Here is a 27,009-nt window from a genome sequence, read left to right as displayed (position 1 = left end):
AGGTCCAGAGGAGCTCAGAAAGTAGAAGGCCCATCAGTTTAGTTCCATTGCCATTATATGATATGCTCCATCTAAGAAGTCATGGCACCAAAATGGACACGTACAAAATATAAAACAAACAGATCACTCAGGATTTAATTCAGGTTTTAATCAATCAAGGCAGGAGATTAGATTTAAAGTTTCAGAAAATGAGATTTGATGAGTAAATAGACATTTCTATCAATGCCAAAGTATTCATCCTTGTATATACAAAGAGAGAAATTTCATATATATATATATATATTTATATATAAAAGAAAAAATATTTCAGAAGTATTTTATAAATAGCTAAAATCCTAGAAGAGAAAAATCTGTACTTCCTTGTATGATATGCTACATATTCAGTTTCATATATAAATGAGGAAAGAGAATTTCGTTTCTTGTTCTATTTTACATGTTCATATAAGAAAAAGTAAATACTTATTTTTTATAGGTATATTTGTCTTCTGGATTCCTGAACTGAATTCCTGGTTTGAGGAGTTCAGGATGTAAATAAGTAGGCACTTAGTACAGTGAGAGGAATTATACTAAGTCAGGTACAGAAAAATATACATGGAGTATGTAGATCAGATAATTGTACAGAACTACTGGAAGGAAAAAAACTGGCCCTTACTACTACATAATCAGAAATCTTCAGAGCAGTGTGCTTGTTCTACTAAATAAATAATATTTGTGCTTGTAGAATCAAAGTAGGATGATAACATCTTCCTCATCCCCAGAGATGGATTTTCTTCTCCATCTCTGTTATTAGGATATGTTTGAATACTGTCACTGCTCTGGATACAAAATTAACCTTTTTTTCCAAAAGTGATTTTTTCCAACATTTTTTCTATTTAAGAAAAGCAAAACATAATTAGCACAAAACAATTAGATTTATCTCTTCGATGATGTATAAGGTGTTTGGCTGTATTGTTGAAAATGAATCCCTTGGGATGCTGTAATCTTCATAACTTCTCCATTCAGCGTATCATCTTCAATTATTGTTATCAGTCCTTCGGCAATTATTGATGGGCTTTAAAAAAAAGGGAGGGGGGGGAGGGTGCGTGAGGATGTTATTTAAGAATCTTTGAATCTTGATGTAATAGAACATGTGAAAAGGACAGGTATGGAAACTGAAGGTAAATCTGTATACCCTGAAACTTAATCTGAAATTTGAACAAATTTGTTTTCAGAAAAGCAGAAGTGGTATTACTGTTTCAGGAGAGAAATTGTCTCCTTAGTCATGACATACAACATAAGGCTGCAGCTTTACAAATCATCATTTGTTTGTTGTAGGTATCCACATCCCTGTGGATATAGAGGAGCTGCTGGAGTTTTCTCTTTTGGGGAAGTGGGCAGAAGTAACCCTTACACAATCCTCTGCAGCTCCTTGCTGATTGTTTATCTTGGTTATTGTAGCAGGGCTGACAGATTAGTGTAAGTTGAACTTTGTCACATTGGTTTGTTGTGGTGGATAGATGCAATATATCTGACATGAAAAAGGACAGGCAAAACAACACAGGTTTCCTTTGTGTAGAAGGAGATGAACAGCTGATTGTTAAGAGAGTGAGAAAGCATTCTAAAAATATCACTTTAGTCCTGTCTTGTTCATGTACTTTTTCCCTAGGTGTCTGTTTTTGGCCTTTCTTGGCAATACCCTAACGGTCTAGGTGACTGATACGACCCACCATGGTTGGTACTGTGCTTTTATGAACTTAGTCCATTTTTGTCCGTTCTTTGTTTGATGTCTGTCTTGTTTCAATTCCAGGTTTTGTGGAAACCAAACCCTGAATCTCATAAGTTTGATTAAACAAATTTATGGAACAATCCACCAAAGACTATTACAAACTAATACACTGTCTTTAACTCAGGAATTTGATTTGCAGTTTGCTGGAACTGGGAATGCATAAAGGGAACTACTGCTAAGTAGGAGATGCTCTTAAGTGTTTGATGCCTTAAGTATCTGCCATTACTCCCTTGTATATAGGATAACACATTTGATTGACTTTGGTTTGAGACAGCATTTCCCTTTTTTTACTTTAATTTTGCCTGCTGAGAATCACTTGAAAATATTAATGAGTGTGCTTGTTCTTCATTTACAAAGGTCAAAAAACATTGTATCTGACTTGACTTACTCCATGACGCCATAGAACTGCATCATATTTTTGATCTCATCTTTGTATGAGAAGTATTGTCCCATGTTCTCTTCTTTATCTATTGACTGAAGAATCGGCGTGTTGACAAATCCTGGACAAATTGTGTTGAGTCTCACACCATAGTTTTCTATGTTAGCAGCTAACTAGAAAAGAGGAAGTTAGGCATTCGTCATCAGCATTTTTAAATGGTATTGTGTATCTAATTTTTCAAAGAATAAGATTTAACAGTAAGTATATTTCAGACTTGCCAAGTTAGCAAAATTTGTTACAAATTTGTTGCAAAACAAATTGTTTTGTTTCAACATCTAAGTTTGAAGTATGCTTTTTCTAGTAATTATATTTTTATTTTCCAACATCTGTTTTGCTGGGAGAACAATTTTACGAGAAATTAACACACTTTCTTCCATATGTCCGTTTTTCCCCAAAATTTTTGTATCAATGCTCTTGACATGTCATTTACCTCCCTCACCTCAGCTGAAATAAGATTTGGCCTGTACCCCTAAAGCAGTAATGCTAAACTTTTACAGCTGTTTTATCCTCCCTGTCAAGGAAGAAATCTATCACCAAGTATATACACTGGAAAATCCCTGTGAACAGGAAAGGGGCAAGGTTTTTTTCATGATGCAGCTCAGGAACATGATGAAAGTAAGCAAAAGGTCTGGCTGGGTCCTTCCTTTGTGGTGCTACCAGTGCATGCTTGTAGCAAAGGAGAAGTCTGATCAGCAGCCAGGTATTGAATGCTGGATGAACTTTCTTAACAATTGCGTAAACCTTATGAACTATTTAGGATATATCCAAGAATAACCATAATTGTTCAAAACTAAATTCCATATATGTTAACATTTGACAGGAACCCTTTCTGGTATCATGTAAATCACATCTCATTTTCATTATATGGTAGTTTGCCCTTTTGGTTTGAGGAAAAAAAAAGTCATAGATGCTTTGTATCACACCTGTACGATGTTAGACTGGACTGCCTTTCCTGGTAAGTATAGTTTATTATTCTTTTTCTCCTCAACTGTACCATGTTCAATAGAGAGACAGCATTTCCTCTAATTTTCTTGTGACTCCTTTATTGTTGACCTTACACTGTGATGTTAAATTACATTACCATGTGAAAGTAAAACTAGAAAACCAGGTGTGAGGTTCTTTCTGTGGCTAGTATGTGATGTGCAACACTTAACCATAGTGTGCTGTTTAGCTTAATCTTAAAAAGGAGTGATTTGTGGGGAGTGTAGGGGAATCAAATTTAGATAGCTACCGAAATGATTTTTTCAGGTGCTTTATTCTGGAAATTAGGTTGGAATTCTTTTATAAGTAGACTGTATTTAAGCTTAATCTATGAAAATGTAATTCTATTTCAGTGTCTCCAAGTTATTTTCTCATTCTGTTTGTTTGATTTGACTAGAAAATTTTGGAGTCAGACTAAGATGTGCTCATATAATATCTAACACATCCCATCCTGACTCTGTCATTTTACATTTTTAGCGTGTTAAGAGTTGCTAAGAATAAATAATGGTCAACATATTTGTGTTCAATCACTTTTTGCACTCTTTAGCACCTGTTTATCATTTAAAAAAAAAAAAAGTAATCAACCTGGCTTACAAATAAAGAAAACAAAATGCTAAATGACTGGGATGGAGTTATGAAAAATATTTTTTTAAAGCTTGGAAAAGAATGTATGACTTCTGGGCTCTTCCTGCTGTCCTTATATTATTTTACAATGTCTTTCTCCTTTGTTCCCTAAATCTTCATAAACTTCAAATTGTTCATAAACACGCACATGCCTTACTTATTCCATCTTTAGATTCTGTTTGTAAAAGGAGGGAACCTCCAGCACTTCAGACACTTTATTTGCTTTAAGAAAATTAGTTCCATTTATGTGACAATAGAGAGAGAGCATGAAAAACATAGCATGTCCCAAGGAGCTGCTGACTCTGTTTTCAAAAACATATACTTACTGCTATTGAGCGTGTAAATCCAATTACACCATGCTTTGTAGCACAGTACACAGGTTGGAATGCAGCAGGCATGAGTCCTTTAAAATAAAAAGGTAGCTGAGTAAGGATGTTGGGTACCTCTACTTATGATTACCTTAAACGTGTATGTAAGTTAATAATGTAAAAAATCAGTGATGGATTTATAGAGATGCAACAAAATAGACAGTTTAGTAAAAATCTTCAAATTCCATTTTGTAATCTGAAGTAAGTTGGGAAAAAGGAATGAAATAGATAAAATCACAGGAAAGCAAAAGAGAAATATTGAAAAAAAAATTGTATAGTTTAAGATAAAAGTGTAAGACAAAACAGAGGACAGGATCTGGAAGAATACACTCAAAACCAAGAATTTTAGAGCCTTGTTCAATGAATCTGGATATATGCAAATAAATACTCTGATAACTGACACGCAAACTGGACACTTGTGTTCATTTTAGGGAAGAAGGAAGTTGAGGGAAATATCAATGTCCATTTTGGCTACTGTAACTGAATTAGTATTAGAGTTGTAATACATCACTAAATAAATAAAATATCCGTCTTCAATCCCTTGATTACAGTTTTTCTCTGGGATTTTTTTTGGTTTTTTTTTTGAGATCTTTTCCCCTAGCCCTAGTGCAAGAGAGAGGAATGCATATGCTGCTCAACTGACAGATGTGCAGTCAGGCAATACATCTGCCCATGAAATATCATTGTTATTTATTTGACAACGTAGTTAGTACTATAACAAAGAGTAACCACTATAACAAAAGAGTACATGCGCCTTTGCATAGTGTTTTTTGCTCAAAGAAGCAAGCATAAAGAAAATATTTCAGACAATGTGCCATCAGATGCAGTGTAAAATTTATTTTACTTACAGTACTGCTATAGTAATATTTCGTAGGTGATGGTTTTTAAGAAGAGATTTAAATGAAATAGGGAAGTAATTCTGCAATAAGTAAATGGAAAAAAACCACCAAGGACTGAATGTAGGACCTCAGTGAAGAGAGGGTATGGAGATAAGTCAGTAAACACTGTAAAAGGAAGGATTAGATGAACTCCTCAGATAGTGAGCAGAAAGAAATGAAAGCAGAGATATGGACAGGAAAGTTTCTTAAAGCATTTTTTTAGGCTGAATTAGGTAGTCTGAAAAGGGTTTCACTGTATGGTACCGCCTACAGTGGGCCCTATTCTGAAATGAAAAACCAGGATGATGCTATTTAGAAGGGGACAGGAACAAAGAATTAACAATACTCGGTAATAGCACTGCGATCTTCTATAAGGAAAAGGAGAAGCAAAATGAAAAGTGACTTTTGAGATTGTGAACCTTTGTGATGGGAGTGGCAGAGCATACACATTTCATTTACAGTATTGAAAGAAGAGCAGAGGCTTCAGTGGAAAAATAAGAACTTAATTCTAGTAAAACTGAGTTTGATGGCAAAAAGCTCATCAAGAAGAGATAGGCCATGAGTGTATATATGTATTTCTAAACACTATGCCAACACTATCCACTGTAAAATAAAAGCTGAACTGCACCACATGGATGTTCTGGTTCCACCTGAATGCTATGAATGAATGAATAACAAACTAAAGCCTGTGTAGTTAGAGGACAAAATTTGTGTTCTTGAATGTGGTATTGTAAAACCTTGATGCTGATTTTGATGCTTGCATGTTTAGTTCTAATGGAAATCAACTGGATTCATATCTAAGATACGTTTCTTATTTCATATTTTAAGTGATATAATCAAAAAAGAGTGTGACATCTCAGTGGAGATGATGGATACAATACTCAGCTATTAAGTATGGATTTGTGAGAAAAATACATATGCCAGAGACTTTTGTGAGGTCTTTGCTCTGGGATCCACTTTGTTCAAAGAAAATTACTTTCGAAGAAAGCTCTAATTACAACCCTGACAGCTTCAAGGTTTTATCTTGGTTTAAATGTTATGTTGGTGATCCAGTGAAAGCAACACTGTTAGCACCACTGTTCAGTGCTGGGAAATGAACAACTTAACCTAGTGGCTGGTTATGTCCTTAGCTTGGATTAATGTATTATTCTTCTGATTGAGAATCTGGTTTTGAAAAATGTCTTCCATGGTGTCTCCTCTGGGTTGCGATTGCAACAAAGACTTCTCATTCCTCTGTTTGGTGACTTCTGATTGTCATCCATCATCACCATTTTTCATGATAATTGGAAATGTTGGGGTACTCAGACATTGGAAATATTATGATATTATTATTTTTTTAATCCTTGAGTAGTTTTACATATTTTAAAGATGAAAACAATTCCAATATGTACTGGGAAATACAAAGGAGGAATTGAGAAGGTTATTTTGCTTGTTTGTTTTTTTTAAACCACAGTAAGGCAAGTTACTTTTTTTTTTTTTTTCTCTTGAAAAGGAAGAGAAATAAAGTAAGGAAGGAAACAGCTCACTATAATGAACTGGGAAGAAGGTTCAAAGACAAATGTCAAAAGACAGCAGAAATAATTTGACAGGAAGAGAGGAACAAATAAATCATCGTTTGGTTAAATGAAAGCATTTAAACCAGTTCTAACTGAAATAATAATAATAATAATAATAGTAATTATTATTATTATTATTTTCTCTAAAATGGAGAACTAAGAAGAAATCAACTCACTTTCAGCCAAAGCAGTGACAATGAAGAGATAGTCCTAGCATCCTTTACAATGACAGTCCTGCCTCACTTTTGTTCCCAAGTTCAGTACTCAGTACCACAGTGTGGTTTCCAGCTCTGAGCCATTGCCCTGCCCCAGGGAGAGCTGAACCTGTATCTGTTAATGGTGTGTCCTAAGGACTGTGCTAGAAAGTGTCTTGGGATGAACTGCTGTGTGACATTGATTCTGCTCTGCCTGAGTATTTATTTTACCAGTGCATGAAAATGATTTCATAACATTCATTAGTGCATTCATTTGTTAGAACATCTGGATTCTATTTACTGCTCCCATAAATAATTATCTTATGCAAAGTGGAATGGCATCACTGAAACAGGCTGGAGAACATTATGCACAAAATAACTGTGGGGGGGGAGAGGGTGTTCAAATGGATGATGACTGAAGGTGCCCTTTGGGTTACCAAAAGCAAAACAGTGCATCAACTATATAACTGTGTTTTTGTTTGTTTGTTTATTTTTCTTCTTAGTTCTTCACAGGCTGACAGAGGGGCAGCTCGTGCCCTCATTTATATGCCTTGCTGGTAAGGTGTCAAGACCAGTCATTACCATTTCAGACATGATGCCAGGCTTCTCACTACAGCTGCTTTTTTATCAAAATCAATAGTTTTAGTTAAGTTTCATGGTCCACATCTTTAGAGATTGTTATTGGAGATGGAGAATTGAATCAATAAGCTTCATTTGTAAGCTTTATTGAAACCATTTTCTTTCAGTTCACTGAAGAGTTTTAATGAATACAGAGTTAAGGATTTTTTTTTTCCAGGTATGCTTATCCACTGAACATGTTTCACTTTGAAATTTGAGCAAGACCCTTCCTTTGGATAAGATATATTAGCTTTTACGTGCTCTTTCTAGTCTATTTTCTTCATGAGTGCACAGTTAAGCAGCTTGGGACAAAATTGGTTTCTGTTTGATAGTATCTTTAAGTTTCAGTAATTCTTTGAGAAGTGTACTTTCTGTTTGGATGAAAATGTCACAGAGAATAAGAAACCACAGTATGTTTTCTAACAAGGCTGTTCATCTCACAAAGGCTTTGAGCTCATCAGAAAGCAGTGCTTCTACACTATGATTAAGCTCTATTCCCAGTGATACTTTAGGGAAATATGTTCATGATTAAAACATTTAAATATTCAATTAAAATATTCAAATTTTCTCTCACTAGTGTTTCATAATGTCAATACCTTGTACTATCCTAAATGTCTAAATTTTATTTATTTTAATGGAAATGGAGAAAATGCTGAAAGGTAAGCTTTGGGTCACTGACAGAATCCATTTTAAAGCAAACCAAAAGTGTGGTACTCTGTATACTGGAAAATATTGCCAACGTAGTTTGTTTCCCATACTATATTGGGTTTGTTTTTATAAAGTATAGCTATTATTGCAACACATAGAATACTTACAAACAAATAACATCACAAAGATTTAGCCACATTTATTTAAATTAAATGTCTTTCCAAACCACATTACGGAAATCTCCTTTGTTACCCTGAGGCAAAAGTCTGAATAAACAGTATGGAATACACTTACAACATCCTCTGAGGGTCAAAGCCATGTGTGAAGAAGCAAATATATGTAAGTAGGAAAATGAGCTAGGGGCATGATGGTCCTACAGAGTGAAGAGAAAATTGATTAAAGGGGTTCATGTAATACCCTATACTTAAGAGTATGGTGGGATACAAGATCATGTTCACTATGTCAGTTGTGCTACTGTGATCTGTGCCAAAATCAAGGAGACATAGAAAGCCTAGCAAAAATTGTAAGCTGTGTCATTTCTAGGAAATTTTGTAACAGTGAACTGAAGTTTCTAGGGAATAGTTTCTAAATTTTCTAATCTCATTCCTGTGGATTCTGCTCAGCATTCTCATTATTTACATAAGGGAGGAAACAGAAGCTCAGTCGGGATGCTGAACTGAAGGCTTCAGTTGTACTGCCATTTATACCTTTACTCCACTGCACTACATCATCGTGATAAAGTCTTGCCTTTACTCAAAATGATATGAACCATATGCTTAGCTTTGTTCTTGTGAGATATATATATAGGATCAGATCCTTAAAAAAAATCTCTTTGTGAGGAAAGACTTTATGTATTTCCTTTGGCTGAAGCTTTCTACAGGTGGAGGACAAACTCTCTGCTTGTTGGAACCTGTATGCCTGAAGCTGAATCAAATCACTGATAGGGTTGTACAAAAGAGCTATGCAGATCCACTGCGCATTGAACAACCTCTCATAAAAATCTAGTGTATTCATAAGCTAAATATTTTAGTAGGTTTTAAGCTCTCTATACTTTGATTTTTTTGTGGAGTCCAGAAAGATACAAAATCAGTTTTACAGAATACCTTCTTAAAGGTATGAAAGCTATCAAAACAAATGTGCATACGCACATATGAATTCCCTTTTCCCTTTATTTACTAAAAGTGTATAGGTACCAGCCACCAAGTGATAAGAGACAGTACTAAAGTTAGTCAAGTAAATAATTTCAGGAGTTAAATTTAGTATTGTATGCTTTTCCTGTCGCTTATAACTTCTCTGTTAAAGAAAATGAAAATTAATGTAAGTAGTTTCCTACAGAAGGAGTTTTAGAACAGTTTACTTTTTAAATCTGGAATCAAGTTTACCACAATATATTCAAAAACCTGCTGCTGTTGGCATTCTCTTTTGGCAGTAAAATACAAATTTTCCTATGATCTTAGAGTTTTACTGGAACTACTTCCTCTTAATCTGGATGTATAAATCCCAGAGAATTAAGAAAGCTTCATAGCTTTGAGGAGCAGTGGGTTAGGAGTTGAGTGTTCCACGTGCTTATGTATTTCCTTCCCTTTCATATTTAGTCCTGTCTTGCTGAGACACTAAAGAAAGAAAGATTCAATACAGGAAAGGAATGGTGGGTGCTCTGGCTTTCCCCCACTGTGAGTATCCTTGTCATAGGAAGCATTTAAGTAGGCCCAGGGGTGTTCTTTGAAAATATAAAACAGTAAAGCTAGATTCTGTCTCTAGTTCAATCATCGGAGAACTTACCATTGTTAAGAACTTGAAACTAATTACTGTGTGAAGCAAATCTTATTCTTACTGAACATTACATAAGCACTGCATATAACTCTACATGCTGCTCAACAAGACGCAAGAATGCTTGCTGTCTGCAGAGCATATCTGATATAATCTTATAGAGAAATTGTATGGGAGGGGGATCAAAACCATTTGAGAGTTTAATGATCAACAGAAGCTAGCTCTGAGAAAACACTTGCAGGGAATATTAAACAAGCCCATGGCAGCTTGCCTTTTTTATAAGGGGTGAACTGTGGGACTTAGACCTTCAGACTGTAAAGGAGAGTTAGCACAGACAGTAAAATAAATAAAACTATAAAAAGTAAGTGTATGTCAGCTTTTATAATGTGGCTTTCCTTATGTCTTTGGAAATGGTTACTACACAGAAGCCTTGTAAAAGCAAACAAAGCAAAGGACACTTTGTTTTTGACAGATAACCACAATCATTAGAGCATAACATTAATTAAGTAAATAAATGCATATTTTAATAATTAAAATAACATGAGCTGTTACCAAACAAAGAAAAACTAGCTGTTAGATCATAAAAGCAAAACAATTTTTACTCAGTTCAGAACAGTTAGAACAGGAATCAAGCTGCTCGCTACCTTTGCCCTTTCTTAAGCACTCCACGGGCATCAGCACTTCTGTGAAAATGTTTAATCTTTTACTTGTGTTGATGAACTCATTTAGTGCAATAGCATTTTCCTTCAGGCTAATTTACTCCCAGTACAATGTCAATTTTAGCCAATGAGAAAAACATGCTGGCTTCAGTAGGTAATGTGTCAGGCAGTATTGCAAGTGCTGACTTAAAAGGACATGGAGACTTTTACTGAAGTACCCCTCACCCATAAGGGGCACGTGTATGTATTAAGTCAGATCCTCATATGATAAGAGATCCTCAAGATTTATCTCCATAGGGTGAACTGGATTTCTCATTGCAAAGCCCAGGCTTACAATAGCATTTAACAGTACTCAGGACACTCACACCTATTCTGCACTTATCCCTATTCACAATCAAGACCTGGGGCCACTGCTGTCTTACTGGATTTCACTATTAGAGCACATAGGAATACCCTGGAAAAAAATACTATTATTTGGTATCCTTCATGGACACAAAAGAAAGCAGTGACAATCCAAGGATAAGCCAGCATATGCGTTATATTTCCCAGATGTCATGACAGTAGCAAGAAAGAAGGCAAGCATTTCCGCACATGCTTTTTGAGGAAGGGTATCAGGGGACATATCGTTCTATATTTATCATTTCCCATTTGGTTGTGCTTTTTTGCAGTGAGCATGGCAACATCAAGCCTACTTGCAGGAAAGGGTATACAATTTTGCTTCACAACTCAGCAGCAATAACCCTGACTGACTTAGAAGCCATATATTTCTATTTCTGTGCCAATAAATTGAAATATAGTTATAGCATAAATAAATAGTTGAGCAAAGAACATGTCAACTTAAGCTCAGTGAAATATGAATGTTAATTTTATGGCTTCTCAAGCAGAGGTGGCTCACCTCTGAGAGGGCTTGGAGCATAGGTATAGTGGTATTTGACAATCTTCATTAATAGATAGATGCAGCCTAATCTTAAATAGTGTCACAGCTGGGCCCCTATGGAGGTGAGCAGAGGGCCTGCTACTGCTTCCTCACTTTCTGTGAAAAAGCTTATATGATTTTCCATATTTGGTGCCTGATAAATGTTTTATAATATCAAAAATAATCAGATTTAAAGTAACCTGAATTAAGGTTAGGTCTTCACATTAGATTATGTTTCACACTGTGGAGCGCATACTGTTGTAACTCAGCAATGTTACTAAATAGTGTGGAATAAGCATAACAAATTGAGGCTAGTTAGGTTTTGCTCAGTGTGGTACTACTGAAACCTGAAAAAAAACTCTGATGCTGTATTTACATCATGCTCAATATTATTAAATATGAGACTGATATATTAGGAAAATTACTGAATATTTTAAAGCAAATTAAAGTTATGTTCCTTCGATATTACTTCTGTTACTATGTTGAAAACCGGCTCAAAATGAGAATAAACAGGGAAGAGCCATAGGAAAGAAGAAAAAGTGTGAGCGATCAGTATGATTCATTGATTTTAGAAACAAATCAGTGAGGAGAAAGTGTTTATATACAAAATATTCTCACCTGCTAAGGATGAGATATTAATGATTACTCCTCCATCACCTCCATTTCCTTTTCTCATATATTCTAGGCCAAGGTAGGTTCCTCTAATCACAGATGTCTGACATAAGGAGAAAAAGGATAATTTTATTCAAAATATGTTTCTTAAAATATGTTTCTTTTGTGCTCCTAAAAACAGTCTTGCTTTAGTTGTGATGCTTAGAGCCTGTATTACTTTACTTGAGATTTTAATTTTACTTTGAAGATTATAAACAAAAGATATTCCACGGTAATGCAGCTCAGTAACTTCAAAAGTACAATTGCAATGAATAGAAATAATTATTATTTCTTAATTATTTTTCTCATAAAGATATCAATAATAAAACTAAATAGTTGCAGCCTGAAATAAACACTGTGAAGGACATGAAATCCACACTAATTTATAAATGAAACGCATACTTTCTCTATAAGGAGTGGATGAACTGATCCAAGTCCCAGCATTTTTATTGAGATGAACTCTTTGTTACAGAAAATGTAAAGACTGAATTTGAAGATGTTGCTAATACTGATGGCCCCATTTGACTCAGGGCATGAGAAACTTGCACTTTATAGGATGTGATCCTAAAAGAAGTTGTGAGATCTATTTCTGGTCCTAAAATTTGTATTTTCTGACTGAAGTTACATCATTTTTACCATTTCTCTCAAAAGAAGGTAAGCCCAAACAGACAAATACAGGTAAGGTTAAAAAAAATAAATATTCTAAGAGACGTGAAAGAAGGTGTTGGTATATTTGCAGCATGTAATTTTATTTTATTTTATAAGAAAGATCTTTGAGGAAGAAGATCATGTTGAGACCTGTATAATCTTGATTGTTTAAGATCTGTTTTAGAACCCTACTGCTGGGATTCATCCCACCGAACTTAAGACATTTAAACAGATTCCTAAATGTATGCTGAGCCTGAGGTTATCAGCCTCCTAACCCAGAGGAAGTCTGTCTCCCAGAAGGTAAGTTGCTTTACCATAGACTTTAAGAATTGCTAATAGAAAGTTATGGTGATGCTTCTAGTGGAAGATAGTATATTTAGTGCAATATTGCTGCATTTACTTTAGTGAAATGTTGCTGCAAGTTTCATAAATATTAATTGTTTGTATAATTTTCTTAGATTTCTGCTGAAACATTTCATATTTGGTTTACAATTTCTACCTAAAATTAAAAAAAAAAAATCATTTAATCATTTTTATATTTCTAGAAATATTTAAGTTTTTAAACAAGAACTCAATTTATATTTTATTTGTGTCTAACGCTATTTATTTGACCCAGACAAACTAAGATGCTCAACAAATGAAGTGGCCCTACAAATCTGTCCACATCTGCACATAGTCAATTCCCTGAGGGTTCTGTTAGGGAGAGGACCAAGGAAGATTTGCAGAACTATGAATCACAGAGGAGGAAATGTCCCAAAGTAATAAAACACAGTGTGTTTAAAAAATAAAAAAAAAAAAAAAAAAGGAAAATTTTAAGACATGTATTGCATCTCATTTTTACTAGCTGGTGTTTTTAGACGTATATGTTATAAAACATAAGAATCTTAATTCAAGTCTTTTTGCCTTCTACAAGAAATATGCTTGTTGTTTTAACTGGAATCATATTTGTAAGACTGCGTGTCTTACTGTTATTGCTTTTTCAGTGTCTGAGTTACATGAATAAACTGCACATTTACAGAGATAAAAGAACTTGAAATGTCGTTATCAAGTTTGCTTTGTAATACTGAACGAGCTTTTTTAAATTTTCTATAGTTGTATTTTGTGGTATTATAAATATGTTTTCAACATACCATTTTCCTGCAATAACATAAAAATCACAATATTGGAATATTTCAAAAGTCTGAAATAATGTTTTAAATTTTTTAAATTAAAACTTCCCATAAAAAGCTTTTTGTTTTATGTTTTTCTTCTGGAAAGTTTTGACACTAGAAGCATTTTGCTTATTATCAAAATAATGTTATTTATTAAACACTTAGTAGTAGTCTCGCAGTGTTTAATGTTGATGGCCACATCTAAATTTCAAAGGATGTATTGAAAAACAAGATAATTTATGCCTAGTACCACTGCTGTAAGGTACTTTTACTCTGAAGATAAACTCAATGGCAGCTCAACTGAAATTAGACTTGGTATTAAAGATGGGTGATGAGTTTATATATATATATATATATATATATATATATACACATACATACGTATGATACGCTCTACACTAGACATTTTAGAAAAGCAAGGGTTAATGCTGTCTCTGGAGAGCAGGTGCAGGTCCTATCATGCCCTGCAGCAGTGGCTCAGCCTGCTGAACAGAAAAGGAGAATTCCATTTAGGATGATTAGAGGAAATAAATCAGTTGGAGAAGGAAGTAGCTTGGGGCTCCTTGAGAATTTTTCTATTCCTCCAGCTTTCTAATTGAAAGAGATAATAGAGCAAGATGAGTCCTTGGCCAAACCACAATTAGAAGACAGGCAAAAAGTGGGTAGCTTGATGCTTCTATCAAAATCATAGTACTGAAAAAATCCATCTTTGCAAGTGTGCAAATTGCAGCCTAAGGCTTCCTTTTGTATGAAATGTGACTTTGGTTTCCGATGTTGGAATCAGAATATTTTGGCTGAATTCTAGAAGAAAGTTTATCAACTATTACTTTACTATAACATGAAATTCACAACAGAAAGTAAGACAAAGAATGATGTGTTTTGTGCGCCGCATTTTCCTGGTTTTGGGAATGTGATGGAAGAATGTCTGCTACCTACTTTTCAATAAACTAAAATAAATGGAAGGTGTTTTCAGGTGGTGGAATTCTCTGTGTATATAAGAATAGTAACTTAATCCTATGCTCGTAACCAATAACAATTTTTAGTTTGTCTCTTATAATTAGAAATTCTGGGAAACTTAACACTTAAAATGTCCTAATTAAAAAAAAAAAAAAAAAAGCACAACATCTTATGTGGCAAAGATATATGCTGTGAGGATTAACTTCATAGAAGAAAGACTTGCATTTTAACATAGAATTTTTTTACAGTTCCTTAGTTTACAACTGCACCCAGCTGGATGTTCTCCATAAACATGTCAAGAACAAAGAGTAGGGAATTAGCCAAATTTACAATTAAATGCAGGAAAAGTAAAAATAAGGACAGCCGGCTCTCGCCTAGCTTGTTTGCTCCTGGCTGCTAAAAACTGGTAGAACATCTAAATGGTTGTTCTTATAGCTGTTGAAAAAAAAATGACAAAAACAAACCTGTGATCTCAGTGATACTGCTGTTTGTTTTCTTATCAAAATATAATGTTTTACTCTAACAAATAAAGAAGACAACCTATCAAGGTGTACTGCAGGTCTGAGCGTGCTCTCAAGGGAGGCAATTTTGCTCTATACCTGCCAGTAGAAGCCTTAGGATTCTTTTCAGTTAATCTTAATGTCTCCTAATATTAGCTTCTGGAAAACTCAGATTTGCATTAGAGGAGATCAGACATTCTGAAGCATAGACTGATAAAACTAAAACTCAGTATCTCACAGCATGGTAAATTTTGAAAAGTAATTGTGAGAATGCTCAAAACATTTGCAGTTGCTATTGGAAGCATCCTATCAGTAATCAGCAACTTACGTAACAAATTGTTTGGCAATTTATGTATCAGTGTCAAAATCAGAAACAAAAATCTGAGGCTCTTGACAAGTCTATGTATCCCACAGCTGTATGGCTTTAATTCTTGCTCTAAAAGAAAGCATGTATTGAAACTGATTCTAGTCAGACTGCTAGTCTTCGGTAGAGCTCTAATTCAGTTTGTTTGGCTCTGTGAATCTGCCTACCCAGTGTTGTACAATGTTCTTGTATTCCAGTATAACACCTGTAAGTTGATTTTCATACTCTGTATTTCATTTTACCACTTAGCTGGATCTATAAGTAACAATAATAAAAGTATTTTCTTTTATAGTGGTGGCTTCCAGAATATCTTTAATCATCATCATTTGCAAATGGCAATTCTTTTGGAAGTGATTTAGTGCATTTTTTTTTTTTTTTAGTGTTTCAACACTGATGTAGTTTCTTATAATATTAAATAAGGTTTCCCTTGTCACCTATAGTCTGATACTTCTGTTTTCTCCTTAATGACGGCAATATCTTATGCTGGGAAATTATTTTTGCATTCATTCGCTGCTGAAGATGACGACTGTTGACAAGGTGACAAATATGACTTCCTTTGAGAAAACGAAATGGTAATCAGTCCTAATATTTAATGTAGGTTTCTGAGCTAAAGGAGCCCAGGCCTTTGTGCTAGGGATACTGCACATAAAATGAATGAAAGAGCCATTGACTCACAGTTTCATAACCCATGGAAAATGTTAGCAGTTTTCTTGTAGGTCAGGGAGGTGGGACTGATTTTATCGTAGATTTTCTAGGAGGCAGATGGGTTGTAGTAAACATGCAAGTCCCTTGGCACTCCTAATAGTTTGCTTGCTATATGAAATGAAATTGTAGGGTCTTGAGTTTGAGTTTCTGCCTCAAACTGTGGAAAGCAAGAAGTCCTAGAGAGGGAGAGGCAAAAGGAAGGGGTAGTAGATTTTGTTCCTTTTCTAGAATTCAGTAGCTGTTTCACTGCATGGGAGAGAAATACTACATTTAAGATTTTTATTATGTAGTTTTTCTTTGCCTTTTTCCCCAAATGTTCCTCAGGGACAGAGGAATAATATTGCATTTTAAGTAGCTAGGCTTAAGTACTCCTTATTTCAAAGAATGTGTCTTTCATTGTATTTCAACATTGAGTACTGTAAACATGTATTAAAAATTAACCTATGAAGTTAATTGGCCTACTGTGCAATTAAGGTAAATCTGTGCTTCCTAAGACAATATGGACAATAGAAATTATTATGCTTACAGTTGTTTTCTTTAATGTACTTAGAGTATTGATCCTCACTCCATCAATTTTAAGATGATTGTTACTTCTCACTTTTTGGTGTTCATATCTCTGCCTAGGCATGTAGTCCTGTTTCTAGCATCAAATTATGCTGAAGGAATAAGCGACTAAGCCACTGAACAACAGAGTTGGAGTATTTCTTGTTGCCTTAGAATGTAAGCTTGACAAACTAGTTACCCATGCCATTTACTCATCTACAGACAGCACTGTGTTTTGTTTTTGTTTTGTTTCAGAAGGCTTCACTTTGAGCAGTTATGTTAGTAGCATTAAGAAACAACACTTGCTTGTCTGTACTGTGGGGCCGGGTTGTAATTCCCAGCTGCTGAATCCAGCCATATGTCCTGGTCATATTATTTTGGGATGAAAGCTCATCCCTTGTCATCTCTCCTGGTACACTGGGAAGGGAAAGCAAGGTATATGAACCTTGCTGTGTACACCCTCCAAAGCAAGGTGAAGGTTATAGCACACGCCCAAGAGATCCCTTATCTGGCTTGCACAAGGGAATGGCCTTGCAATGATCACCAAGTATTTGTCCCCAAAATCAATAAAATGAATCACTTCTGAAGTTTGCCTACTTACCCTTAAGGTTGCTGTTGAGATGCTAATTGGCCTTTTGAGGAATAGTTCCTTATTGATGAACACATCAATTGATTTTGCAAGGTTTGCTAGTTGCTGGAAATTTTACTTCACCATGAACTGTATTAGACTGAGCCACACATTCATGCCTCTCCTAATGTACTTCATCATTTGCACATGAAACTTAACTACCTCCTTACGACCCAGGAAATGAGCAGTGCAAATGGTGTAAGCAAGGGAGTAAGACAACTCTCGTTACTTAATTTATTTATCAGAGCAAATGATAGCTAGCTACTCAAATCTTTGGGGATATAAATTCTAAAATTTGGCTAGCATTTCAACATTTCCCTAAATCTCTTCCTGTGACCATCCTCAAAGACCTTCTAGATGTTAATAAACCTCTTCACAGGCAGTTCTTACCCCTCTACCCATACTTCCACAGTATATGAGGAAAAAAAAGTTTGGTTTGCCTTAAGAACACTTTAGTCACAAATTTCTGATAACTGACTTTGGACATTTCGTATTTATGCTAACATATTTTGTAAGTATATTTTTCCTTTTTTTTTTTTTTTCATTTTACTGGTGTTACCATTACAATGCAGACAAGGGATTAAGTAAGAACAACAATTCCACTACACAGTTTACCTCAAACTATTTTTTTCTGAATCCTGAATTGAGGTAGCATGCCAACTTTCCCACTTTCTTCTACTTTTGCCTAAAACCATATCTTCTCTTATTTTATTAAGATTGAGGAAATAATACGTTTTAAATGTCTTTTAAAATTGTGAACTGTCCCTGAAACAATTTTCAGAACTTTTTATTACAATACAATATTATTACATCGTTTTTGCTTTACAGCATAAAGAAAAAAATACACCACAACAACAACAACAAACTACCTCACAATTCTTTTCCTGTGAAAGTAGATAAACAAGTTAATATTAAGATACATAAAAACTAAACAGGTATTCACCTACATGTTAATTAATAGTGCTTTCCTAGCAGAATGCTTTAGAGATTTTTAGAGGCTTATACATTTGATCTTTCTGGATCAAATTTGTATATCATAAATGCATATAACCTTTGGAGATCAGTATTAAATTTCTCTTTAAAAAATATTGACATTTAATTGTTAAGTTATTCCAAAATAAATTAGATGAAGCTATGATGCTGAGCAGGGCAACACTTTAATAACTGGATCCTGTGTGTTCTTTTTTGGTGTAAGAAAGAAAATAACATGGTCAAAACTGTATGTAAAATGCTCCTGCACTTTGAATTCAGGTAATATTTATGATGTAAGGTTATGTGATTCACTGTATAGTGTGACCTATGTCAGTCTTCAGAAACCTCTACTATGAGCATAAAAAGAGACCCTCAAGTTAATTTTGGGATTCTGTTAGTATAAAATGTACTAAATACATTTGTAAAGAGAAAAGATACTGTAATTATAGCAGCCACTATCTGTTCCAGAAAGCATAGAACCTCAGGACAAGAAAGCCTTTCAGAACATCTTGTGCTTAACTAACATGGGTTTAAAGCTCATCAAAATTTGGGCACTTTTTTTTTTTTTTTTTTCTCTCTCATTTAGGTGAAAAGAAGGGGGAAAGTCAGACTATAAAATATCTGGATTTCTTAGGCATAAGTTCTTGTGAAGCTGAATGGAAGAAATACTCCTTTTGTCATTCTGGATGACTGTAGGTAGTTCTTGTGAAGCTGAATGGAAGAAACACTGTTTTTGTCATTCTGGATGACTGTAGGTAGGACTCTTGATAAGAATGTGTGTTCTTATGTCTCATTCCTTTCTGTGTATGGGTATTTTTATGTGATGGACTGTTGAAACAACACTGGTAATATCCACTTACGGTGGAATTAATGTGGGTATCATAGTTGAATCAATGTCTCAAGCTGATTTTGATCAAGTCAACACTACCAGCCTTGGAGCTTTCTGGTGGGGAATGTATGGCATTCCAGCAATGCCATACTAAAAGTGTTAATAGAAATATTAATAAAGTAATGAAAAGGTGGATATTGTTTAGGACAAAATATAGCGAGGATCTGGAAAGCACTGTAAGAAAAATCTTTCTAGTGATTGATATTCTTTTTTTTCTTTCCCATCTTTATCAAGCTGTCGTTTCCTTCATAGGAATCTGTAATGGATACAAGCAGGGATTGTGTTTTATCTCCTCTTTTTCCTTCTGTAGCATGTCCCATTCTTTAAATGTGCTCTTCATTTCTGTTCCTCATGCTTTCTCAAGCAGTGCTCTCAGGAAACTTACTTGCCCTCCTTTAAAAAAAAGTTCCTGAAGACCAACCGGTTCTGTGAACTGTTTTAGCCATAAAGAACACACCCCATATGTGTTTGCTCTGATTTATCTTGCTCTGTACTGCTCTACTTTTGTACTTTGTACTTTAAACTGGGGCAGGGAATATTTGTTGTACAAATATATAAATAATATCAGCAAGACAAAGATTGGCAAGTAGAGGTTTTTTCCCCTTTAAAAAAATCAAAAAAAAAAAAAATCTGTCAAATGTTTGCATAATGTGTATCAAACTGTGTGCCTATTGAGGTTATTCTTGTTTTTAGAGATAATGCAAAGGATGCTTAAATGCCCTATGCGGGGGAAATAGAGACGTTCTTAAATTGCATTTTTCGTACATATTTTTTTCCTTTCTCTACCAGAAGCAAAACATATTTTATGGAACTGGTCAACATAGCATATTGCATGCAGCAGCTGTTATTGTTCCGTGTTACAGTTAATAAGTAAGAAGCATGAAATGTTTATATCTTGGTTCATGGAAATTACAGTAACTAGATAGAAATGCCCTATGGAAATAAGCTAGGTAGTTGGCTCAAGGTTAGGTAGTTAAAGAATATTCAAATCAAAAGAATAATTACGATATTTGGATCTTAATGTGTCCTTAAGTTAACCCACATGGCTGTGCTTTTACTTGGATTGATCATTTTAAATGTACTTGTTCTAGTCACCTGCATGAATTGATGCATTTATTCAACGTTCAGCTACGAATTAAATCAGTAGGACACCTATAGTGAACTAACCCAAACAATCATGTATAAATTACAATATCCTCCCCCTACCTCCCACATTTGCAAATTTGTTTGGACATCAGTCTATAAGTTAAGATATTTACCTGGGCATTAAATATCTTCAAGATTTGTCGACCACAGATACCTTCATTTTTTGAGCTAAATTTATATGTGAATCACAGACAAATGAATTTCTCACATTGGCTTCAATTTTTTTTGGGTTGTGACTAACTATGTGCAAGCACATTTGACAAGTGGCTGGCTGCCTACAGTAAATTATATCTTATATTAACTTCAGGCAAGAAATAAAAAGGAAGAAGTAATCTAGAACTTGAATTCTTTCAAATTCAAAGGATCTCTGACAATATGTATTGATGTTGCATATAACTGATGATGTCACACTCCTATAGGTTCACAATATGAAATATCCTGTTGTTTAATTTGTCAGAATATTTCAGAAATGAAAGAGAGAGGAAAAAATATGTATAGTTACATCTTAAGGAAGATATAAAGGAAAGACAAAGGAAAATGAACATAATAAAAATAATCATTTCTCTTATTGTGCCTTCCAAGAATAAGCAAATTTGACCTTGGATAGATTTAAAAGGTAAAGAAAAATATTGCTATGTCTATAACTTTTTTTTTTTTTTTTCTAATATGGATTTTTCCATTATTTTTCTAGAGCTTGTCTCATATACATCTTGTGTTACTTGTCCTGGGCTTTTTTGATTGTCTGTTAGTTTTCAGAGAGAGAGAATTCGAAGACTCAGGTACCTTTGTCCATAAAACTTTTGACAAAACCAAGCTTTTAGTTTTCATATCCTGAGCTATCCTGCTTGTCTGACAAATTCCAAATGACTGATTGGACTCAAACTCCAAACAGTACTCTTCCAAGCTTTCTTTTACTAGTGTCTTTGCAGATCAAGATTGTAATGCTTTTAAGCACGGCCATAGGATTAACTTGCTGAATCACCATCCAATTAGAACTTCGTAGGTGGTAGAACACAAGCTGGCCAGAATTTTATTAACCTAGAAATTTCTTCTTTCTTTTGGAGCTTAGGTCTCCTAACTGTGTAGCCTAAATTTAAAAAACAAACAATCAAACAAACAAACAAAAAAACTGAGATAGTTATTGAGATCTCCCCTCATGAGAGGAATAAGATTTTACCATAGGGTTAGCCAGATACCAGATAACGTCAAAGAACCAGTAGCAGTCTGCTTGAAAATAAATTTTACACATTCATTGAATGTATCTGGTTTTATCAAATGCTCTTAAGTGGTGTGCTTCAATTAGTGATGATGGTAAAATAGCCTATATTAAAAACTCAAGCTGTATGCTTGCCTCAGTGGTGAAGAAAATGTAGGAGCTCTTGGCTGAACAAGTTTTCTTGTAGTACCAACAGATGGCAACTTATTCTCTAATGCAGTCCAGCTGACTCTAAAATGGGACTAAAATATTCTAAAACATTCATGTAAACAGACTGGCCTCATGTAGGTGTAGCTCTACTGTGTTGGGCACCAAATTATTACACCTATGTGGGATTTCATTGGGCTTCACAAGAAGGAGAATGTTGTCTGGTGTTAGCCTGAGTAACTGTGCCATACATCTTGGATAGACAACATAAAGGACCCACCAGACAGACATTTGTTTGTTTGTACATATGCAGTTAGATGATTATTATTTGAACAGCTGTGCTTGCCAGACTAATAATCCATGTTTTGTCACGTGGCATGATCTGTATAAGCCAAGAAGTGTTAAGTGTATTCCAGCATCAATTACTAAAGTGTGACTATGTGAAAAGAGATAATGCTTACCAAGTTAATTTGTATAGTGCTTTCCCAGTCCTTCTCATTGTTCACTCCAGCATTATTAACCACAATATCCAGCCTTCCAAAATGTTCAATTACTTTTTTGAAAGCACCTATAGTAAAATCCAAAGTTAAAATTTCCTAGCACTTATGGAAAATAAGACACAGAAATACGTGTATTCATTAAATATAAAAATACAGCATATACTTACAATGCTTTATTAATCCATCAAAATGTTTCAGCTGTTTTCTTAATCACTAATGAGCAACACAGAATTACATGTTTTATCTAACCATTCACCAATATTAAACATATTCAGGAAAACTGAAGGAATTAAGATACCACACTAAGCTTTTCATTCTGTTTTATAATGCCTAACAACATGAGCAAATGAAAGTTCTTAGCACCCATACATTTTGTATTAGATTGGATGTTTGGCATCCTAATTATATAAATTAAGCACTTACATCTTGAGTTTGATGTAGTTAATAAATTCCAGATCTGGCTCCATTTATTTTAAATATAAAATAAAAGCTTCATAGGTTCAGAACCATTTTCTGGTCTGAGTCTGAATTTAACTTATTTTAAGAATGCAGTACTTATCCAGTGATATAACTAATATGAATCTTTCAAGTAAAAACAATTCATCACAGTTCTTGATTAAATTTATCCATTTATGAAAAAGTTTTTATACATCAGGTAACTTTAATAACATCTCACAAATTCAAATCTTCTTCTGTTGATGAAAATAATGACCTGTCTTCCAAAGAATTTAAAAATAAAGAACTGGGAAACTTCCACAGTGACACTGTGTTCTCCCAGGTGACAGTGTTTGAACTAAGATAAAAGATGTGTATGGAAAAATACAATGATGTCATAGTGATGAGCAAATGCATCTAGTCTGGCCCTGCTCTGACAGAACAGTTGGATGAGATGACCTCCAGATGTTCTTTCCAGACTAAGTTTTTCCATGACTGCAGACCTTATCTGAAATACATATATAGCTTTTTTGTTCTTTCCTCCAGATATTCCTCATCGCTAAACATTTTTCATTATGCAAAACACTCCTCCTCCACTATATTGTTTTAAAAAACATAAGTTGGTGACTGATTTGAAACCCAGAGTATTTCAGGTATAGTGAAATTATGCTCAGCAGGCCTTAATGAAACTACTTCACCAAAAGGTGATCCCAGGATCCTCTGAATTCTCTGGTATTTCTTCTTTCGCTATTAGTGTGTCAATCAAGTCAATCAGGGGTATAGCAGTAGCTCTGAGAGATCTAGCTAGCTTTTTTTGTTTTGTTTTGGTTTGGTTTTTTTGATATTTGCAGGGGTTTACAAAAGCACCAGATGTACTGTTACAAGCTTATATTTCCCTGAATCACGCAGATCCATCACTGTCATCATATTGACATCAGAACAAGAGCTGGGCAGTAGCTGGGAAAGGTTTTATTTGTCCAACTACCCTTATTGTACAGATTTTCTAATGTTCTTCTGTAACAGAATATTTTAATATTTTAAAGCATCTCTTTTTGGCTTTCTGCCTTTCGGGGATTTGTTATGTTTATTGCTGTCTCATTCTCTGATCCCTTAACTCTTCAATCATCCTTCCTCATCTTCCCAGTGCATGAGCAAGGTCAACTAAAAACTTAGCTTAGGAACAGAATTGAGTACTTTAGCTTAGTTTCAATTAATACAATAAATGCAATTTGAGTACTTGATTAGTTTCCAAATTTTGCAAAATGGCTCTCCTATTCACTTTTAAGCCTTTTTGAAATAGCTTATTTCATCAACTCTACTCTTAGGAGAATCTTTTGCTTTCAAAAACACCAGAGATAGCAGTACTTCTGCCAAATGATCTGCATTAACTATTAAATTCACACATTGACTTGACTAATTGTAGTTTTCTAGCTTGCACCTTAAGAAAATAGCAAAGTGTTTTTCAGCTGTTTGCATATCTATGTTAAAATAAAGAATGATTATGAAATTTAATATATTTCTGGTAGAAGTTTACCTGGTTACAATAGTCCATCTGTTACCTTCCCAAAGAAAAGAAGATTCTCACTACAAATTCTTAAGAATCTTATCACCCACACATCTTTCTAAACTGATTTTTTGTTCTTCACTTTTTGAATATAGAATAATTCTGTTTACACTGCAGACTAGTTGTCTTATGAAATCATATAAAATAAAAGCAGATGATAATGCAGAACATTGATCATTACAATGAAGAAGAGGATCCATTTTAATGGAGAGGTAAGAAAAACAGTGGAAAGTAAGCCTAAATACCAGTCATAAGTGAGCTTCCTAAGTTTTCAGGGAAAGCAAAATTCAGTGTATAGTAACTTTTAAAAAGTGGAACAAGATTGAAGATTTTTTGGGGGGAATATGTGAGAGTGCCAACAGAGAAAAAAGCACAGGCAAGAATTGAATATGGATAAAGCAGCTGCTTTTCTACCCATAAGCAATATATACCTACAGATATTAGTTCTAATGCTGTGACTTGTTTCATATTGAAAGACTTAAACTAAGAAAACTTATGACATTGTAAAAAGCAAGCATAGGACTCAATGCATCCACTAAACACATGAAATTCTAGGAGTGAAATTAGGTTTATTAATCAGCAGTTTGCAATTGCAAGTGAGGAAAGAGAAGAGATGACAAAGCAGTAAAAAACAGAAGCCCTACAGCATTTGCAGTTGTGATGGCAAATTTCTGCTAAGCAACCTGCAACGGGAAAAATGCAATATCAGAGAAGCATAAGCAGCTTCTTGCTCTTGCTCCTTGCCATCACTCCAGTCTTATTCTGATCATTCTTTTCCTGATAACTTAGTTGCAAATCCTCCCCCACTGACCCATCCTTCTCCCTCCAGTTCCCAGGGCTCAGCCCTTAGGCCCTGCACTAGCCTGGCACTAAAATGAGGAGGAAATGTGGGAAGTGGGAGAGAGAAAGCATGCTGGGGTAACAGCCATACTGCAGCACATGCTATTCCTACCCCTAAGATGCTTATTTTTGCTCCTGAGTTACTCCTCCCACTTGAAGAAAAAGTTAGTAATGAACCTAGCTGATAAACAAACAAAAAAGTTTGCTGATCAGAGCAGATCTCACGTTTAAAGTCCAGTATCTCCCATGCAAAACACTGGAATTAGGCATAATCACGCTAGCTTGGAGCTGGGAACAATATTGCTGAGTTCCGGACTATCCGCAATGCTTTGTGAAAGAGGAATGGATATGCTTCATCACTACCGTTGAGAAAGCAGCGAGTGAAGTGTAGTGCAAGTAGAACTAACAACACTCGCATCTAGCCTGACACAAATGAATCTGGGGAAAGGGTACTAACAACAGCTATGTCAAAATTTGAAAGTGACTCACTACCTGTGAATGTAACCTAAGAATGAAACTTTAATGAAGTGTTGTGGTGACTATGAGATGTTGTGAAGGGTATGTCAAAATTACAAACTATTCCAAGATGTCAGTGAGGAGCAGGATTTATTCACTGAGAACATGAATGGCAATCACATGTGAAGGAAGCTCCTTGCCATGCCCTGCATCTGCAAAACATATGCAAAACTTTATCGATCCTTATCCAACCCCACACTAAAGCAGCGTGCCATCTACTGCCAACTGTTCTTTCGGCACAGCAGCAGACGTTGAAGGCAAGCATGCTGTACAGAAAGAGCACTGCAACCTGGAGGAGATTTATTACTCCTGTGATGAGAGAATGCAGCTTGGAGTCTGTACTGAAGCCTCATAAAAAGCAAGTCCATGCTTTAAAGTTTATGTATATTACTCATAAAATAACAACTATCTTCTGCAGAGGCTTTCATGCAAAAATGTCACACAGTGCTCAATGGAAATGATTTCTCTGGCTTTTCTTTACGATGTGCCAAGTAACACAGTGAAATACGCGCGCGCTGGCAGTCATATTTCACATCTGCAGGTTCAGAAACAAATCCTTTTTGAGTCACTGTCAGGAGCGATTGGGAGTAGGCTGTCCTGCAGCACCCATAATTGCGCACCTATAGGTGCAGCAGCCCGGGCTCCCTCGGCGCGCTGAGCCGGAGCGCAGCGCTGACGCTTGGCCCTTTACCTTTCAGCTGCTCGGGGTCCGTAACGTCGCACTGGATGAACACCGTTCTCTGCGCCTCGAACTGCTCGTCCAGGGCCTCCTTGCTCTCCTGCCCGGCCTCGAGGTTGCGGTCCAGCAGCGCTACCTGCCCGGGGACGGAGGGAGGGAAGGGAAGGAGCGGGGCTGAGGGGAGCCCCGCCGAGGCTCGGGGGCTGCCGGTGCCCGTGACGGGGGCGCTGCCCGGGGCTTACCTTGGCTCCCTTGCCCAGCAGCGCCTGGACGAACGCCCTGCCGATGCCCTGCGCCCCGCCGGTGACCAGCGCCACCTTGCCATTGACGTGCATGGCGCTGCCGGCCCGTCCCTCCCGGCCGGCGCACAGGAGGCTTCTCCCGCCCCGCCGGAGGAACCTAGCGCCGTGTCACCTGCCCCAAGTTTCCTCCCTCCTTCGCTCCCTCCCTCCTGCCCTCCTCCTTCTCCTCCTCCTCGCTCTTCTCCTCCTCCCCCCGGCGGTGCCGCTGCGGCCCATTCCCCCCCGCTCCCCTCGCGTACG

The 27,009-nt window shown here is 35.7% G+C and overlaps 1 protein-coding gene and 1 long non-coding RNA gene across 4 annotated transcripts; one reads left to right on the top strand and one right to left on the bottom strand.

Annotated features, from left to right (window-relative positions):
* Nucleotides 1–127: 127 nt before the first annotated feature.
* On the bottom strand, nt 128–26,843 carry HPGD (15-hydroxyprostaglandin dehydrogenase). 3 transcript variants are annotated; one of them, XM_080590515.1, is made up of 7 exons: nt 26,710–26,843; nt 26,480–26,603; nt 22,395–22,501; nt 12,035–12,131; nt 4,136–4,212; nt 2,154–2,317; nt 128–1,051 (listed from the first exon to the last, which is right to left on the bottom strand). In XM_080590515.1, the coding sequence occupies exons 1-7, from the start codon at nt 26,800–26,802 to the stop codon at nt 913–915; spliced, it is 801 nt and encodes a 266-aa protein (XP_080446641.1). In that variant the 5' UTR covers nt 26,803–26,843; the 3' UTR covers nt 128–912. The 3 variants fall into 3 exon arrangements, with proteins under 3 accessions (XP_080446641.1, XP_080446642.1, XP_080446643.1); XM_080590516.1 differs by lacking the exons at nt 12,035–12,131; nt 22,395–22,501; XM_080590517.1 differs by lacking the exons at nt 128–1,051; nt 2,154–2,317; nt 4,136–4,212 and adding an exon at nt 8,413–8,444.
* On the top strand, nt 12,139–18,828 carry LOC308194501. The gene is made up of 2 exons (XR_013950615.1): nt 12,139–13,015; nt 13,332–18,828. It is a non-coding gene; the product is annotated as an uncharacterized lncRNA (long non-coding RNA).
* Nucleotides 26,844–27,009: the final 166 nt, after the last annotated feature.

This window comes from Anser brachyrhynchus (assembly GCF_964034855.1).
Source record: "Anser brachyrhynchus genome assembly, chromosome: 4".
Taxonomy (NCBI): Eukaryota; Metazoa; Chordata; class Aves; order Anseriformes; family Anatidae; genus Anser; species Anser brachyrhynchus.
This window is presented reverse-complemented; position numbering and strand designations above follow the sequence as displayed.

Coding starts and splice junctions, on each gene's coding strand:
- HPGD (XM_080590515.1), bottom strand. CDS start 26,802: ATGCACGTCAATGGCAAGGTGGCGCTGGTCACCGGCGGGGCGCAGGGC. Junction 26,604..26,709: donor TGCTGGGCAAGGGAGCCAAG/GTAAGCCCCGGG, acceptor GTCCCCGGGCAG/GTAGCGCTGCTGGACCGCAA. Junction 2,318..4,135: donor GATTTACACGCTCAATAGCA/GTAAGTATATGT, acceptor CCTCTTTTCTAG/TTAGCTGCTAACATAGAAAA.